This window comes from Notolepis coatsorum (assembly GCF_963971535.1).
Source record: "Notolepis coatsorum genome assembly, contig: SUPER_8_unloc_1, whole genome shotgun sequence".
In the NCBI taxonomy this organism is placed as follows: domain Eukaryota; kingdom Metazoa; phylum Chordata; class Actinopteri; order Aulopiformes; family Paralepididae; genus Notolepis; species Notolepis coatsorum.
Genome location: NW_028174873.1, coordinates 2,054,261 through 2,070,758, shown reverse-complemented (window position 1 = coordinate 2,070,758; position 16,498 = coordinate 2,054,261). Strand labels below are relative to the sequence as shown.

At 45.3% G+C, this 16,498-nt stretch overlaps 1 protein-coding gene across 1 annotated transcript in view; it reads left to right on the top strand.

Annotated features, from left to right (window-relative positions):
• The window catches only part of pom121 (POM121 transmembrane nucleoporin), a 49,202-nt gene extending 34,940 nt beyond the window's left edge, over window positions 1-14,262 (top strand). Inside the window, exons 12-14 of the mRNA XM_084338374.1 lie at window positions 902-2,848; window positions 6,560-6,679; window positions 13,731-14,262. Coding sequence (XP_084194500.1) covers window positions 902-2,848; window positions 6,560-6,679; window positions 13,731-13,831 — 2,168 coding nt within the window. The 3' untranslated portion in view covers window positions 13,832-14,262. The remainder of the gene's footprint in view (window positions 1-901; window positions 2,849-6,559; window positions 6,680-13,730) is intronic.
• Window positions 14,263-16,498: the final 2,236 nt, after the last annotated feature.

Genomic DNA, 16,498 nt, shown 5'->3' with positions numbered 1-16,498 from the left:
CAGGCCATACTTCACCGCACGTTGTATCGTGGGTGAGGCTTCAACTTATCGGTAACATACTAAGGAAGGTAAGGGGGTAAGGGGCTTCTATATTCACCTGCGCCGTATTTATACGCACGGTGAACAAACTAGTTCCAATCTCATTTCTGTCGCGTATCCCTGGGCAAGGCCGGGCATGTCCAGACACATCTTGACGGTGACTTTGAACCTGGCTCCGGAGGCCGGTCCCTGGCGCCGGTGGACCGCTGTCCAATAGGAGAATGAACTATTATGGTCTGGGCTAAAGGGATATTCCGTGTATATGTACAAGGAATATACAGGGGATATCAAAACGATATACAAATACTATGCAATATATATCAATAAATAAATATATATATTCGGTTTAATCTGATCCTTTGTAACAATACCGTTGTATTCGTTCGGTACACTACACAGCCGTACTGAACCTAAGGTCCAGTACTGAAACGGTTCGGTACGGTCGGATACGTGTACCTTTACACCCCTACTATCCTGTGAATTTGTAGTTACTGCCGTTCTTGATACCATTTTTCTGTAAAAAGAGAGCAAGATTGAACTCTGAAACTTTGTCGCCAGTTAAAACGGATATTGAGAAGTTCAATTTCACTTATAACTCCATTTAGATTTATTTTTTTATTAGTTGCTGCAGTTTCAGTGGAATTGCTTTGAAAGGGAACAGCCTCCAGACTTCCTGTTGCAGTGTTCGCTAATATCAACAACTGACGAGAAGTAAAAATGTAGTCCGTTTTACAATGGTTACCCTGTCCATATCCAGTATAATAGGATCGATTCGTTAGTTATCCTTTTTTTTTGTATGTCTCTAACATTCTGTTTCTTTTCCTATTTTCAATTCCTCTCCGGCCGCCTACGTGGGGGACAGCATTGATGACACCCGCTGAGACGGATGGTTCAGCGCTGAAGCCTGCCTCTACATGGGACTCCCCGCAGCTGAACCCGGCCTCCCAGCCCGTCACCACGACACCCAGCAGCGTAGCCTCTGCCTTCAGTCAGGTGCTTGGTCAGACGTCAAGCAGTGTGCCTTCTGCCTTCAGCCAGGTGCTTGGTCAGGCCACAAAGCCCCCCAGCAGTATTCCCACCATGCTTGCAGCTGGCCTCTTTGGACTAGCCACACCCACTGCCCCTGCTAGCACCCCAGCCTCCACCACCACCACCTCGCAGCCAGCCAGTGGTGCTAACCCTCTCCTGGCTACCATGTTCAAACCCATCTTTGGGGCCACTACCACCTCCCCGGCCACCCCAGGCCCAGAGAACAAACCTGCCGTTCCCACCTTCAAACCCCCTTTTGTTAGTGCCCCGACCAGCGGCGGTTTTGGCCAGCTCTCATCTTCAGCCACGGCGACCACCTCGGCCCCAGGTGCCATGTCCTCCACGCTCGCCAGCGCCTCCTCCCTATTCGGCATATTAGCCAGCTCCACCACGGCTGCGCCGTCGCCACAGTTTACCGGGATGGTCAGCAGCACTGCGGCCATGCCGGCCTCCACCACTGACACTGCAGCCCAGCCCGCTGTTAAATCTCTGTTTGGAAACTGGGCCCCCGCCACCTCTACCGCGAGCGCCGGCTCCACGGCTGCCCCTGCAACAGGTAGTGGCTTCCAGTTTGGAGCCGCCACCACTATGGCCACAGCCATGTCTCCGGACGCCGCGGCTAACAACTCATTTGCGTTTGGTAGGACAAATATTGCGTTCACGGCCGCCAACCCTGCCACCACGCTGCCAAACACCCAGATGAACCCCTTCGGCCAGGCGGCCCCCACAACCGCCTCCTTTGGTAGCTTTGGCACCGCGGCCACTACCACCGTGGATGCCGGCTCCGCCACAAAGTCCACCTTCGCATTTGGAAAGCCATCGTTTGACTCCTCTGCTCCACCGGCCTACCCCGGTACGACTGCTCCACCGGCCTTCCCCGGTACGACTGCTCCACCGGCCTTCCCCGGTGCGACGGCATCGGCGGGTAAACCTTTCACGTTCGGATCCGGCGCCACCACGGCAGCGTCTACCTTCGGTTCCGGCGCCACCACGGCAGCCTCTACCTTCGGTTCCGGCGTCACAACGGCAGCCTCTACCTTCGGTTCCGGCGTCACCACGGCAGCCTCTACCTTCGGTTCCGGCGTCACCACGGCAGCCTCTACCTTCGGTTCCGGCGTCACCACGGCAGCCTCTACCTTCGGTTCCGGCGTCACCACGGCAGCCTCTACCTTCGGTTCCGGCGTCACCACGGCAGCCTCTACCTTCGGATCCGGTGTCACCACGGCAGCCTCTACCTTCGGATCCGGCGTCACCACGGCAGCGTCTACCTTCGGTTCCGGTCCCACCACGGCAGCCTCTACCTTCGGATCCGGTCCCACCACGGCAGCGTCTACCTTCGGATCCGGTCCCACCACGGCAGCGTCTACCTTCGGATCCGGCGCCACCACGGCAGCCTCTACCTTCGGATCCGGCGCCACCACGGCAGCGTCTACCTTCGGATCCGGCGTCACCACGGCAGCGTCTACCTTCGGGACTCCGGCTAAGCCGACGTTCGGCTCCGGTTCGTCCGGTTTTGCCTTCGGCGCCGCCACGGTTCCCTCGACCACCCCAGGCTTTGGCGCCGTCACCCAGACTCAGACCGCCCAGGCGCCTAACTTTAGTTTTGGCAGCGCTGCGCCACAGCAGACTATGACCACCCCTGCCCAGCAAGGCTCCGGCGGGTTTAACTTCAGCGCTGCCGTTTCGGGAAACCAGTTCGGAGCGGCAGCATCCAATAATCCGGCGCCACCCGCTGCAGGCTTCAACTTTGGGGCCGCTGCCCAAGACCAGCCAGCTTTCGGTGAGTCATGATGATGTCCTTTGTTGCTGTTGGGTTTGGATGTTGAAAGGGTTATAACGGCTCAGTCATATATAGTCGTTCAGTATTCTGACAGTAGCCTAGCATCATACGCTCACCATGCTAGCATAAAACTAGCTAGCCTACAAGGACAACTAACAAGCTAATTATGAATGAAGGAATTATCATTGCATTTATAATAGACACTCAAAGCCGCTCCCCACAATATATAGAATATAATAGAAATCCTTTATTTATTTTGGCACTACAGGTCGCTCACAGTAAACATTAAACATTTAGCTCTGCCTAAATCCAATACATTAATCTGTTAGATATGGGGCATGAAATGAGACTTATAACTCAATTAGTACGTGGCCTAATTTCCTTTGCGATGTCCAGAATGGCCTGTGACCTCGACTGTTCATCTGCATGGTAGGCAACAAGTCTCTCCAGAATAGCCTTAGAGCTCGATTGTTCGTCAGAGTGGTAGATTGCGATGCTCTGCAACATGGCATTTGAGCTAGATTGTTCCTTAGAATTATAGACGGCGAGCTTCTTATACAGTTCTACCTGGTTGGTTTCGATCCTGGCCATATCCACAGCCAAAGGATCTACTTTTCTCCTAATTAAGCTAAAGCAGTACCAGATCCATATGCTGAGCGCGCCCATTCCGGTCACCATGAATATTAGTAGATACACATCCTCAACATCATTGATCTCCAGAGGATAGAAACTGATTGGGTTCCATTTCCCGTAAGTATCGATCGTGTAGCCCGATTGGAAACTCCAGAGTGGACAGAGCGGATCAGCCGCATCCTGCTTCCTCGTGGAAAATATGCGATCAATTGCTGTAAATGCCCAGCTTATTAGATCCATATTGCGGTTGAAAGTTGAGTTGATTCTGTTGAAAAAGATCTTGAGTCAACACGGCTGGACGGTTCCAGGGAGGTATGAATAGCGATGAGAGGCGAGAATCCACACGGCAGTCAGACAGCTTTAGGAGGCAATGAGACGGCAGCAGGGGGGGGCGGGTGGCCTTGGAGGTCTGGGAGAGGGAAAGATATGCGACTGTTCTCTGGGAGGGCTTGGAGAGGAATTACAGCCTCATTCTGCTTTCCTGACAGCTGGAAAAGTCCTATCAGCTCTGTGTCCTTGGTGGGTCGTCTCTCCGGAATTTGTTTTGTCTGGCAGGCATTCTCAGAAGAGAAGAATGCCTTCTAAGTAGGCATTTCTTCTAGGAGAAATGCCACGTCGATTTAAATTAGATTTTGAGTAGAGTGAATTTTAACAACTCCGTCCAAAATGCCTGAATGCAGTCATTGGTCCTCTGCATCCATGATGCACCCACTTCAGTGTTTCAACGGGACCCCCCGCCCCTCTGAAAAAAACTATATTAAAAAAAACATATATATATAAATTTTTTAAGTTAGCTTTAATCACAGTAACGTTGGCGAGCTAGCTAAATTATATAAAAACAAACTGGATAGTAGGGATGCTCGATATTGGCTTTTTTACCGATACCGATATTCCGATATTGTCCAACTCTTAATTTCGATACCGATACCGATACCGATATCAACCGATACCGATATATGCAGGGTTTCCCCCCAAAAAAACTGAATAATTTCAGGTAATTAATAATTTCACTGGATGCATTCAAAAGGCTTTCTAAATGTAAGCATTATCTGTGCAAAATATGATAATTAAAAAAGTAAAAATTAACATTACATATCTCTTGTTGTTGAATTAAACCAACATGCATACTTTTGACAATAAATAAAATAAGAATTGGTTCTTACTTGCTTGCCTGGGTAAATAAAGGTTAAATAAATGTAAAAAAAAAAAAAATTGTTTTTTTTTTATTTATTTTTTTGATACCGATATTTTCCGATATCACATTTTACTGCCGATATCGGCCGATAATATCGGTCGGCCGATAATATCGGACATCCCTACTGGATAGTATAAGTTGATATATGAACTGGATAGTTCATATAAGCCATTCTCCCTTTCTGTGTGTGCGCGCGCGCATGCCCGTCCCAACTCTGGTCTTTGGAAAGTTTGATATTTACTGAGGATGGCCAGATAATGTTGATATTTAAACTTTACTGCGCGCGTCTATGACGACACTGTACACCACATATCCGTGACAACACTAGTAGTTTTGGGGGGCCTACCACCCCCCCCCTGAAAAAAATCCTAGGGGAAACACTGCACTTAGATAATTTTTTACTCCGCAATCAAAGTTGTGGATGGTTGATAAAGAGGAATGTCCAGGCTGCTTCTGATGTAATTTGCAGGGTTTATTGTCCACGGGAAAGATGATGATGATGGTTAACAGAACAGTTGTTTGTTAGGTATGGCCTAACCAAATGTATTGTTTGGTTCCTGTTGGTTGTCAGTAAAGGCCATGGGTAGGTAGGGAATTTATTTATTTAATTTAAAATTAAAAAAAATGTCCCACTGCGACTATGGATAGGGAATTTTTTTATTTAATAAAATGTTTCACGACAACATGGATGCATGTACTCTGCCAGCATGTTTAATATCCACAATACTAAGGTTAAAATACAAAGACACTGACTGTACTACAAAAGTACAATGTACAAAGGTAGTAGTATTAAAAATGCCACCCCTAAATACTACTCACTAAATATCCTGATGTCAGAGAGCTGTGCAAATATTGTGAAATACTTGCTTTTTATATATTCTCATTATTGACATTGACTGCACTTTTTTGTACTAAGATTTAATTCAACTTTATTGTGTGCGTTTTTTTTTTTAAATAGAATTTATTTTCTTTACAAACTCATAAAAAAATTTGGGTCGCACATAAAATCGGTCGGCAACCGGAACCAACCAATTTATTTTGCATGGCCTAAGCAGTTCCAACAGTGAAAGCAGGTTTGAAAAGGTGAATCCTCCACAGGTGCATGCCTAGGCTCTGGTTAACAGAGCCTCTTATAATAGAGGTGGTGTGCCCCCTAGTGTACAAACATAAATACACCATTCAAACATAAATACACCATTACCTATAATACAACTTCTAATATGTCGGTTTTGGCTTCTACATTGCATTTAAACCAAATTGATAGTTTGTTAAGTTCTTCATTTAAGACCCTAATGATGGTATCAGGATGTGAATAGAATACACTTGTGTCATCTGCAAATACAATTTTCGACAGCCTGTCTGAGACGTGAGGGAGGTCATTGATATATAACAAAAATAACAAAGGCCCAAGAATTGATCCTTGGGGCAGACCGCAAAGTAAAGGAAGAAAAGGAGAATTGATGTCTATCTTTAAGGTAACTGGTGAACCAAAGCAGTGCATTGTTTTTTATTCCAAGATGTGAGAGCTTCTGCAGGAGGATATTGTGATCGACTGTATCAAATGCCTTTGATAAGTATAAAAAAAAAAATACCTGTAGTGTTTTCCTTTCTGTCTTTAGCTTTGTATATTTCATTAATTGGATGCGTATATGTTGAATGTTTCTTTCTGAACCTGTACTGGTGAGTGTAAATAATATTGTGCTTTATTGAGATGTTCAATTAATCTTTTATAGACAAGCTTTTGCTAGAGCGAGTATTTGACAATATTACTGATATGTCATGACTTAACAACTGACGACAGCATAACTGTTTCCAACTCATTATATCTGTATTGACTGTTTACGAAAATTCCCCCCTAATTGTTGTTGCTGCTCTCCCTCCAGCCGCGTCGGCCTCTGTCTTTGGCCAGGCTGCTCCTGCTCCCAACGTCCAAATGAATTTCGGAAACATGGCGATGCCTTCGCCCGGCCAAGGATTCGGCGCCGCAGCACCCGCTGCTTTCGGTAAGCCTTAAAGCTAGGGATGCACCGATCCGACTTTTTCAGTCCCGATACCGATACTAATCGGCCAATACCAATACCGATCCGATACCCATTGTCCAATCCCCCCCCCCCTCCCCCCCCAAAGTTAAAAGAGAAAAAATTTATCCACGTTGTTTTAAAAAAATATTTATATTAAAGGGGACATGCGTTGCTATTCCTAGCACTATTTGGGCAACTTTACACAATTCCTGTGAGTCTATTGAAGACATCTGTAAGGTTTTTTTTTCAAAGAAATGCATTGTTTTATATATTTTTTTTTTTTTATATATATATTTTTTTTTTGCACAAATCTCTCCAACATTCCAAACATCTCTTTCCACATCATCATATTCAATTTCCAGGATTTGTCTTTTTCTTTTTTGTAAGAACATACAAAACATGTAAAGGACTCATACAAATACATTAATAACTGACATGGAAAATAAAAAAAGACTTACGAAAAAAGAAACATACTATACTATACATTATGCGTATACATCCCTGATATATATACCTTGCATGTAGACCGAACTACCTTCGAGCAGGTATGTGCTGCACCCTCTATCGGGATGCCACCCTTCTCCATATTGCATGTGAGAGAAAGCGCCCCAGACATATGCAGTTGTGCATGATAACATGCATGCACGCATGTCTCCGACACATGTATGTGGGTACGTGTATCACGTAAGCATGTGTACATGCCTCATATGTGTGTGTGTGCATCTTCCTGGTATGTGACTGTACTCCTATCTCTTGTGTGTGTTTCGTATCCATGTGTGCCTCTGCCCCCTATGTGAGTGTATATCTCAGATGTGTATATATATGTGCGGCATTGTTTTATATTTCTAATCAAGTACTCAAAACCATAATTTTTCAGCCTCAAGATGTCAGGCTGTTATGACCTGGCTCCACCCATAAGCACTTTGAGTGACAGTCAGTCCACACAGTCTGCGACTGGTAGACAGAGAGAGTGTGAGAGAGAGAGAGAAGACAGGCCATTATTGATAAGGCCCCCTCTCTCCCTTTCTTTTTTTCTCTCCCTCTCGGTGTGCCGTGCGGCAGCTTGTGGGGCGGGGGGGCCTCCCTTTCTCCCTCTCTCTTCCTTTTTTTCTTTCTTTCACTCTCCCGTGTGCCGCGCTGCAGGTCCCCCCCCCCCCCCCCCCCCACAAGTGCTCCCGAATGCTCTATCTCTCTCTCTCCCTCTAGAGTGCATGCAGAGGTGGGTTTCTCTGCCACAGTATGAGGAAGTGGTTTCCACTGCTGTGTAGTCAGTCTAGGTAGATTGTGGGCGGGCATTAGCTACAACCACAGAGCCAATCACATCACTGTCTGCTACCCAGAGCCTGAGTGACGTCACTCAGGCTTTCAAATCAGGATGGCCTAATTTACTGGAGCAGGAAATGATCTGAGCTGAATCAGAGCAATCCGCCAATATGGTATTTAGACACTAAAACACATTGATACTAACTCCTATTACTATAATACAATGCTAGAGACTGAAAAATGACATTTATAATGCATGTCACCTTTAAAATATATTTTGTTTTTAAGAATTGTAAAGGATCACAAGTGTGTAAACAAAGGACTTTCCTAACTTAGTGAAACTAAATGTAACAAATGAACACATAGATATAAATGTACTGAATTGTTATTTATTATTAGTGTGGGTGACCTGGCGTAGCCAGGTTGCAACCACACTATAGTAATCTATACTATTTTTATTCTTTATTCCGCCGATTTTTGCCCGCTAACTCCTCCCAGAGCTTTCGCACCACATACACGTGAAAGGTATCAAAACGACGGCTTGCTCCAACTCGAGTTGCTATTACTGTTTGCTATTAAGTTTCACCGCACCGTTTGGCTACAAATCGACTTTAAACGGGAACATTTCGGTCCATAGGGAATGAATGGCGAATTAGAGTGTAGGAGATGCATTTATTTTTTTACGATCATCTTGGGTAAATTGCGACAGTGATCTCAATTTTGGACATAGATATAAAAACAACACATCAAAACGATGACACGGCTGTCCCCTCGCTCACGAAAGAAAACTAAATGGAATTGGACATTTCTATCTCAACTTATGACCATTTGTTTGAAAGTTATGCTCCACATAGACACCAATGGGTTCTTCACTCAAGTTCAAGTTCAAGTTCAAGTTCTTTAATAGTTGTCATACAGAAGTACAGAATACTTTCATACAAAATGCTTCTTACTGTTACGCTCCAGAGACTGTGCTAGACAAGATAGTATCAAATAACATAATAACATAATATAGCATGAATTTAGAAGAAGAAAATGAGGTCACAGTGTTCGGTATAGACATATGTACAATGTTCTGAGTTACCATATAATATACAATACACAATACTATGCAGTGTACTAATGTACAGTACTATCTAGTGCAAAGCAGAAATGGGATGAGGTACAATTTTAGGTACAATTTACAGTAAGGTGTACGAGTTGTAGTGCAATCCTTCATCCATAAATATAAAGTGTGGGGAGTGGGTGCTACAGTGTGTTTGTTTAAAGTGGGTGTGTGCTATAAGTGTGTGGAGTGGGTGCTACAGTGTGTTTGTTTAAAGTGAGTGTGTGCGTGTGGATGTGTGTGCTATGTGCGTTTGGTGGTTGTTGTTGTGTAGTGTTCATTCATTGTTCGTTTAGCAGCCTGATGGCCTGGGGATAGAAGCTTCTTCTGAGTCTTTCTGTGCTCGCCTTGAGACTCCTGTATCGCTTGCCTGACCGCAGCAGTTCAAAGAGGCAGTTGTTCGGGTGACTGGAGTCTTTAATGATTCTCTTAGCCTTGCCCTTGCAACGCTTGTAGTAAATGTTCTGGAGGGTGGGGAGCCCCCCTCCAATTGTGCGTTCGGCTGAACGTGTCACTCTTTGTAGTCTGCTTTGGTCTTGTGCAGTGCTATTCCCAAACCAGGAGGTGATGTTGCCGGTCAAGATGCTCTCTATTGTACATGAGTAGAAGTTCTTAAGGATCTTCTGGCTGACTTGGAACTTCCTTAGGCGCCTGAGGAAGTAGAGGCGTTGTCGTGCCTTCTTCACAACACTGTTAATGTGTGTGGTCCATGTCAAGTCCTCGGATATGTAGGCTCCGAGGTACTTAAAGCTGTTGACTCTCTCAACCGGTGCCCCGTCGATGCTGAGGGGGCTGTAGTCCTTGACCCCCGACCTCCTGAAGTCCACAATCATCTCCTTTGTTTTGCTGACGTTCAGGGAGAGGCTGTTTTCCTGGCACCATCCCGCCAGGACCTTGACCTCTTCCAGGTAGGCCCTCTCGTCGTTGGCAGAGATCAGGCCCACCACCACTGTGTCGTCAGCAAATTTGACGATTGTATTGCTACTCCGCTGAGCCACACTCTAGCAAAAACCAGATTTTTTTGCGTTTCCCCCCTTGTTTCCCGATCGCCACCCAGGCCACAATTGTCGACGGAATTACACTATATCGCACAGAACCCTTCATTGGGGTCCTTAAGCGCTCACATTAAGAGGACTAAGCTTCATCTCTTATAGTTTTTTTTTTTTATTATTATTATTATTTTTACAGCTTTATTGGTCACGCAGGACCGACAGAGGAGAGGGCGAACGGGAGGAGAGGTGGGGAGGACATGCGACAAATAATGACAGGAGCTGGGATCGAACCCGGTTCGGCCGCATAGGTGCGCGAGGCACTATGGTATGCGCCACGAGGGCGCCCCTATAGTTTTCTTTTAATCATCGTGAGACTGAAGGAATGTGTCAGCCCTCATTGAAATACATTGCCACCAAAGTGCATGTCATTGCATCAGCCTAATTAGGGGTAAGCAGGTGTGCATGACTCAGAGGGAGCTGTCAATCAACTCAGTACAGCTGACCTGGCAATGACTTCTCAGGGAGTTAACCCTTCATGGCCCCTCTGTGTAGCAGTACTGAGTTGATTGACCGCTCCCTCTGAGACTTGCGGGTTGTGTCATTGTACTCGGTAGGGATGTCCTCTTTCATTGGTCTATGTTGACCACTCTCCCGATCCTTAGACCACACCCCCTTAGGCCACACACCCTTTGTGTATCTCTTGAACCGTTTGTCGTAGCGACTTGCGGGTTGTGGCATTGTACTCAGTAGGGATATCCTCTTTCATTGGTCGATGTTGACCACTCCCCCGATCCTTAGACCACACCCCCTTAGGCCACACTCCCGTTGTTTATCTCTTGAACCGTTTGTCGTAAACACTGCATCTCAATATGTGGAGTGAAACTGTGGAACAGTCTAAATGTGGTGCTAAAGCAATGTCCAAACATGAGACAATTCAAACTGATGTATAAGGAAATTATGTTCACAAGGTACAGGGATGAAGAAGGGACTTGATATTCACGGGTGTTTACATTTTTATTTTGTTCTATTTTATTTTATTTTATACATATATCGTTTTTGTTTTTTGTTTTGCATATATATATATATATATATATATATATATTTTTTCTTTTTTCTTTTCTTTTTTATGTTTAAAATAGTACACTCATTTGAGTAGTGGAAAAGGGGTAGGATTAAATAAGTGTATACTTCTTCCTACTCCTTTTCGAACATGCAGATTGAGTTGTTTTTCTTTTTTGTTATTGTTTGTTGTATTCATTGCATGTTCGAAATAAAGACTTCAAATCAAAAAAAAAATCCAAATCAAATCGTAGAGACTTGCGGGTTGTGTCATTGTACTCAGTAGGGATGTCCTCTTTTATTGGTCTATGTTGACCACGCCCTCTCCCCCTTATCATTAGGCACCGCCCCCTTTTTGTATCTTTTGAACCGTTTGTCGTAGAGACTTGCGGGTTGTGCCATTGTACTCAGTAGGGATGTCCTCTTTTATTGGTCTATGTTGACCATGCCCATAGTTTGGCTCCTCCCCCTTTGTGTATCTTTTGAACCGTTTGTCGTAGAGACTTGCGGGTTGTGTCATTGTACTCAGGGATATCCTCTTTCATTGGTCTATGTTGACCACTCCCCCGATCCTTAGGCCGTGCCCCCTTTTTGTATCTTTTGAACCGTTTGTCATGGAGACTCGCGAGAGACCCTCTCCCGTTGGCCGGTGGTGCACAGGCGTCACCCACACTTTCACAATTTTCCCTGCCCGGAATTGTCTAGTTTTATTTATTATTTATCAAATAAAAAAAAATCCGATATATATATATATTTTTTTTACCGATACCCGATCCAGCCATTTTACTGATATCGGCGGCCGATACCAATATCGGATCGGTGCATCCCTACTTAACACATTGAGTGCCACAGACGCGTTTTGTCGTTAGTTCATGCCGACCTTTGAGTGCCCCCGACGCTATATAGCTATATATATATAGCTATATATCGAGCCTCGGGTTAGTGCTGCAGAGTCTCTCTGAGCTCAATTGGGAAGATACCGCCCCCTATCGTCTCTCCCTGTGTAACTGCACCCCATTACTTTACACTGATGCAGGGGGAGTGGTCAGTTTGCTCATTTTACTTTTCCGTCAAGCCAACTGAAGGATCGATTGTGATCGCCGGCCCGGAAAACACGTGGATTATGTATTTACAGGACCCAACACTAATCAATAAGCGTGATCGATATTTGGAATGGCGATCAGGAATTGGAATAATCTTTTTGGATAACATCTGATCTCAGGTAAGGAATTTATTTTACCAGTCTTGGGGTAATCAGAGCTTTTTTCACAGATATATCAGCGTTTGCCCTATGCGTGTGTGTGGCTGTGATCGCTGATGAGGAAATGAGAGAATCGATTTTTCAGCCCGCCTCTATAGCGTGCATAAGTACACATATACTATCGATAATCTAGCGTTTATTTGAAAATGACTCATAAATAGGCCGAAAAATTTCAGTTTTTGTGTATGCTCGAATATTCCAGTAAATGCCGTTTATCACGGAATCTATATATTTTCCTGAAAAACGAGGGCTTTTCAAAATGCTATAAAACGAAAATGAACCGATTATATGAAAAAATTATAATAATCCGTTTCGACAATGTTGACTGCAAACAAGTCATTGATAAGCGACAGGCAGATTAGACACATAGCCATAATTTAAGAGAGAGATCATTGAAGTGGGTGCTGGCATTCAACCATGTTTCCCGTGTTAATGGCCGGCACTCAAACTGTTAAAGCCACGACGTGTAACATGTAACAAATTGATTAATTCCGGCTGAGAAATTGTGACCGCCGGGCGGCGGCAGCATACGATCACCTGGTCGCCGCCGGTCATATAATATAGTGGGAATAGCAATATAACGGAACGTAGACCAATCTCGGTCACTCTCTTTGTCTGGGAACGCCCAAAACCAAATTCGGTCACGCCCCATTTTGCGCGACATCCAGGCTTTTTTTTTTTACTGTCAGCGTTTGGAAATTTCATGTCGACAGGTAGGTGAAGTGAAATTATACTTATTTTAGAATATATATATCAAATTTCACGAGTATTCATCTATATTTAGTCATCTAAAGACTATTAGATATGAACGTATGTACCAGTAAAAAGTGGGAATCTCTAGAATGTGTTTTAGGCGACGGTGTTTACAAGTGTGCGGGTAGCCTCTCTAATCAACTTGACGTTATACACAACACTTTCTGTTGTCAGTAGATGGCAGCATTGGTTTAAAAATGACTACAAAATGACTACAAATCCCAAGACCTTTAGCACCTAGTTCACAGGTCAGCACCGGATTAGGAAAACGTGATCTGAACATCAACACAGAACTATTAATGCGACCTGAATATAGTGACCGAGAATGGTCACCTAATTATCTTAACAAAAGTGCATCATTAGCATTATGTTTGTTGTCTAAAGGGAAACATAATGGTACAATTTAAGATTTTAATGTTATCCGCATATAAAGGACAAATAAAACATTGGTAATTTGTAAGAAACCTCAATGAAAACGGCGCAGGGTAAGTTATATTCGCTATTGTTATGAAAATGTGATAGAATCCTATAAAAATGTGGACGCATTTGGTCACCGTGACGTTAACCGAACCGCCCTCTTTCCATCCGTTTCCCCAACAGGGTCTCCGGGCGCGGCCGCCTTCTCCATCGGCGCCGGCTCCAAGCCGGTGGGCTCTCGCCAGCGGCTGCAGGCCAGGAGGCAGCACACCAGGAAGAAGTAACCGGGGGGGGGGAGCCTCCACCCGGCTCGGCACAGCTACCGGACGCCCGAGATCACCTCCAGAGATTACCCTCCTGTTGCCGCTGTTGCTGCTGCTAATATGGCTATAGCGTAGTTGTCCGTCGTCGTCGTCGTCGCCCCGGCAACGCCCCGAAGACTTATCGCTCATCACGTCGCCGTTCTCTTCTGTCCCTCTCGCCTGGGCTGACTGGCTACTGTGCCGGCTGAGGAGTGTTCCGTACACGACCCCCTCAGCCTGACTGAGAGCTCCGGGAGGAGGACGGGAAGGGTAAGGAGATGGATCCATGTATTATACTTGAATAAGATGGAGGGAGAGAGAGACTATTGGAACTGTTCAAATTCTGATTTAAAGCATAGCCAAACAAAGTGACATATTTTTTTCCTTGTTTTGACCCCACAAAGAAAGTCAATTAGAAGACACAGAACCAAAACCACGGCTTATTAAGCGTTTAGTTGGCTTGTTTTTTTTTTTTTTTTACTTTTTTTATGAGACGCTAACTAGGGGGTCTTTATGTTACCAAAGGAGGCGGGTCTGAATACATTCTCTATGGAAAATAGGGCGTGACGCACAATTCGACGAGACAAGGACTCCTCCTCGAGCTGCACGCGATGCAGTGTACATGTACGTGCGGGGGGGGGGGGGCAGGAGAACAATAAATGTAAAGAGATTTTTTTTTTGTTATTAAAGAATTGTCTCTTTGACCCTGTATAACTTGAGGACATCATAGTGGGCTGTAGAGTTCTTACTGTAGCTGGCGCCCCCTTGTGTTCTAGTAGCGCATGTTTCGTTTTTTAAACATTCCCTACATTTGAAGTCCTTCGACACTGACGTTCTTATTTTCTCCCCACGAACGACTACTGTCGCCATTCCGTTAGTGAAATTCGGTGGAATAATGGAATCGAATGACGGAAAGGATTCCATTGTTGTTGGGTTCATACAGTATTTTATTATGACGACGACCGACTGACGAACCAAAGCCAGTTCTTTATACTTTACACTCGATTTCCACCGATGGCGGTGAGCGGTGACGTTGGGTGTCGAGTGTCGGCTGCTCTTGGATACACGGCGCGGCGAGCGGTGGGCGGATCGTGCCGGAAGTACCTCACGGCTACGGCTCTCCGATCGGCTGTCGCTGCTCAAAAGCTGAGCTGCAGTTAAAAGGGGCACTTCACAAAAAAAAATAAATAAACCTATATTGATTTGTTTCAACACATTTTTGAGGGTGCTCGGTTTTATTTTATGTTTTTTTTTTTTTTTTTTCACCAAAAGTGCCTGTTTGTGCTGCTAATGAAACGGAAAACTTGCTTTGAAATCTCTCCGAAATCCCGCGAGGCGTGAGTTGTGGCAGGAAGCTGTGGAGCATGGCTGGTGTATGCGTTACCGCTTACCACCACTATCCAAAAAATTAAAACAGCGGTGTTTGTGCATTTCCAAATTGTGCCAACAACATGTCGCCCACTTTGCGTATCGTTCATAGACTAGTGTTGATACGGACACCTGATGCAGATAGACAGGTGGAGGTCATGTAATTATCATTACAAATGGCAGCCGACTGTTTTGACTATGCATTAAGCGTCGGGTATATCGCTGTCCATCGCTACGTCCGCGGAGAGCGAGACTTGATACAAATCGGTAGCGCGCACGTGAGACTGCGCAATATCTCGCTATTGCTGCCGTCGTGCACTTTAACCCGTTCACTGCCACACAGCAGCAAAATGGTTAACCCTTTCACTGCCATACTACACAGAAGGTTAACACTTTCACTACAACACACTACAGACTGTTAACCATCTGTAGTGTGAAAGGTTAATCTTCTGTAGTGTGGTAGTGAAAGGGTCAAGATGCAGCGTTCTAAAAATGTATTTCCCTAAACACTTGCTCGAGCGCCGCTCTAGTGATTCATGCGAGCGCTCGGTCTGGGAACACATCACTGGTGCCTCCATCCCTACACAGGATCTCACACACGTTACATCCATCCCTACACAGGATCTCAACACATCACTGGTGCCTCCATCCCTACACGTGGTCTCACACACATTACATCCATCCCTACACATGATCTCAACACATCACTGGTGCCTCCATCCCTACACGTGGTCTCACACACATTACATCCATCCCTACACATGATCTCAACACATCACTGGTGCCTCCATCCCTACACGTGGTCTCAACACATCACTGGTGCCTCCATCCCTACACATGATCTCACCACATCACTGGTGCCTCCATCCCTACACGTGGTCTCACACACGTTACATCCATCCCTACACGTGGTCTCACCACATCACTGGTGCCTCCATCCCTACACATGATCTCAACACATCACTGGTGCCTCCATCCCTACACGTGGTCTCACACACATTACATCCATCCCTACACGTGGTCTCACCACATCACTGGTGCCTCCATCCCTACACGTGGTCTCACACACGTTACATCCAGTCAGACGGCTGTTGAGAGTGAGTGAGTTTGCACGTGGCCACCGGGACATTGGATCCTTGTGTTGTGTTAATTACAGCTCAATTAAAGGATTGAAGATGAAGACAAGGTATTGCTATTTTTATCCCCATCTACCTCATTTCATGGCGCTGTAATTAACGCAACAATTCAATGTCCCAGATGACATCACCAGGTGGCCATATT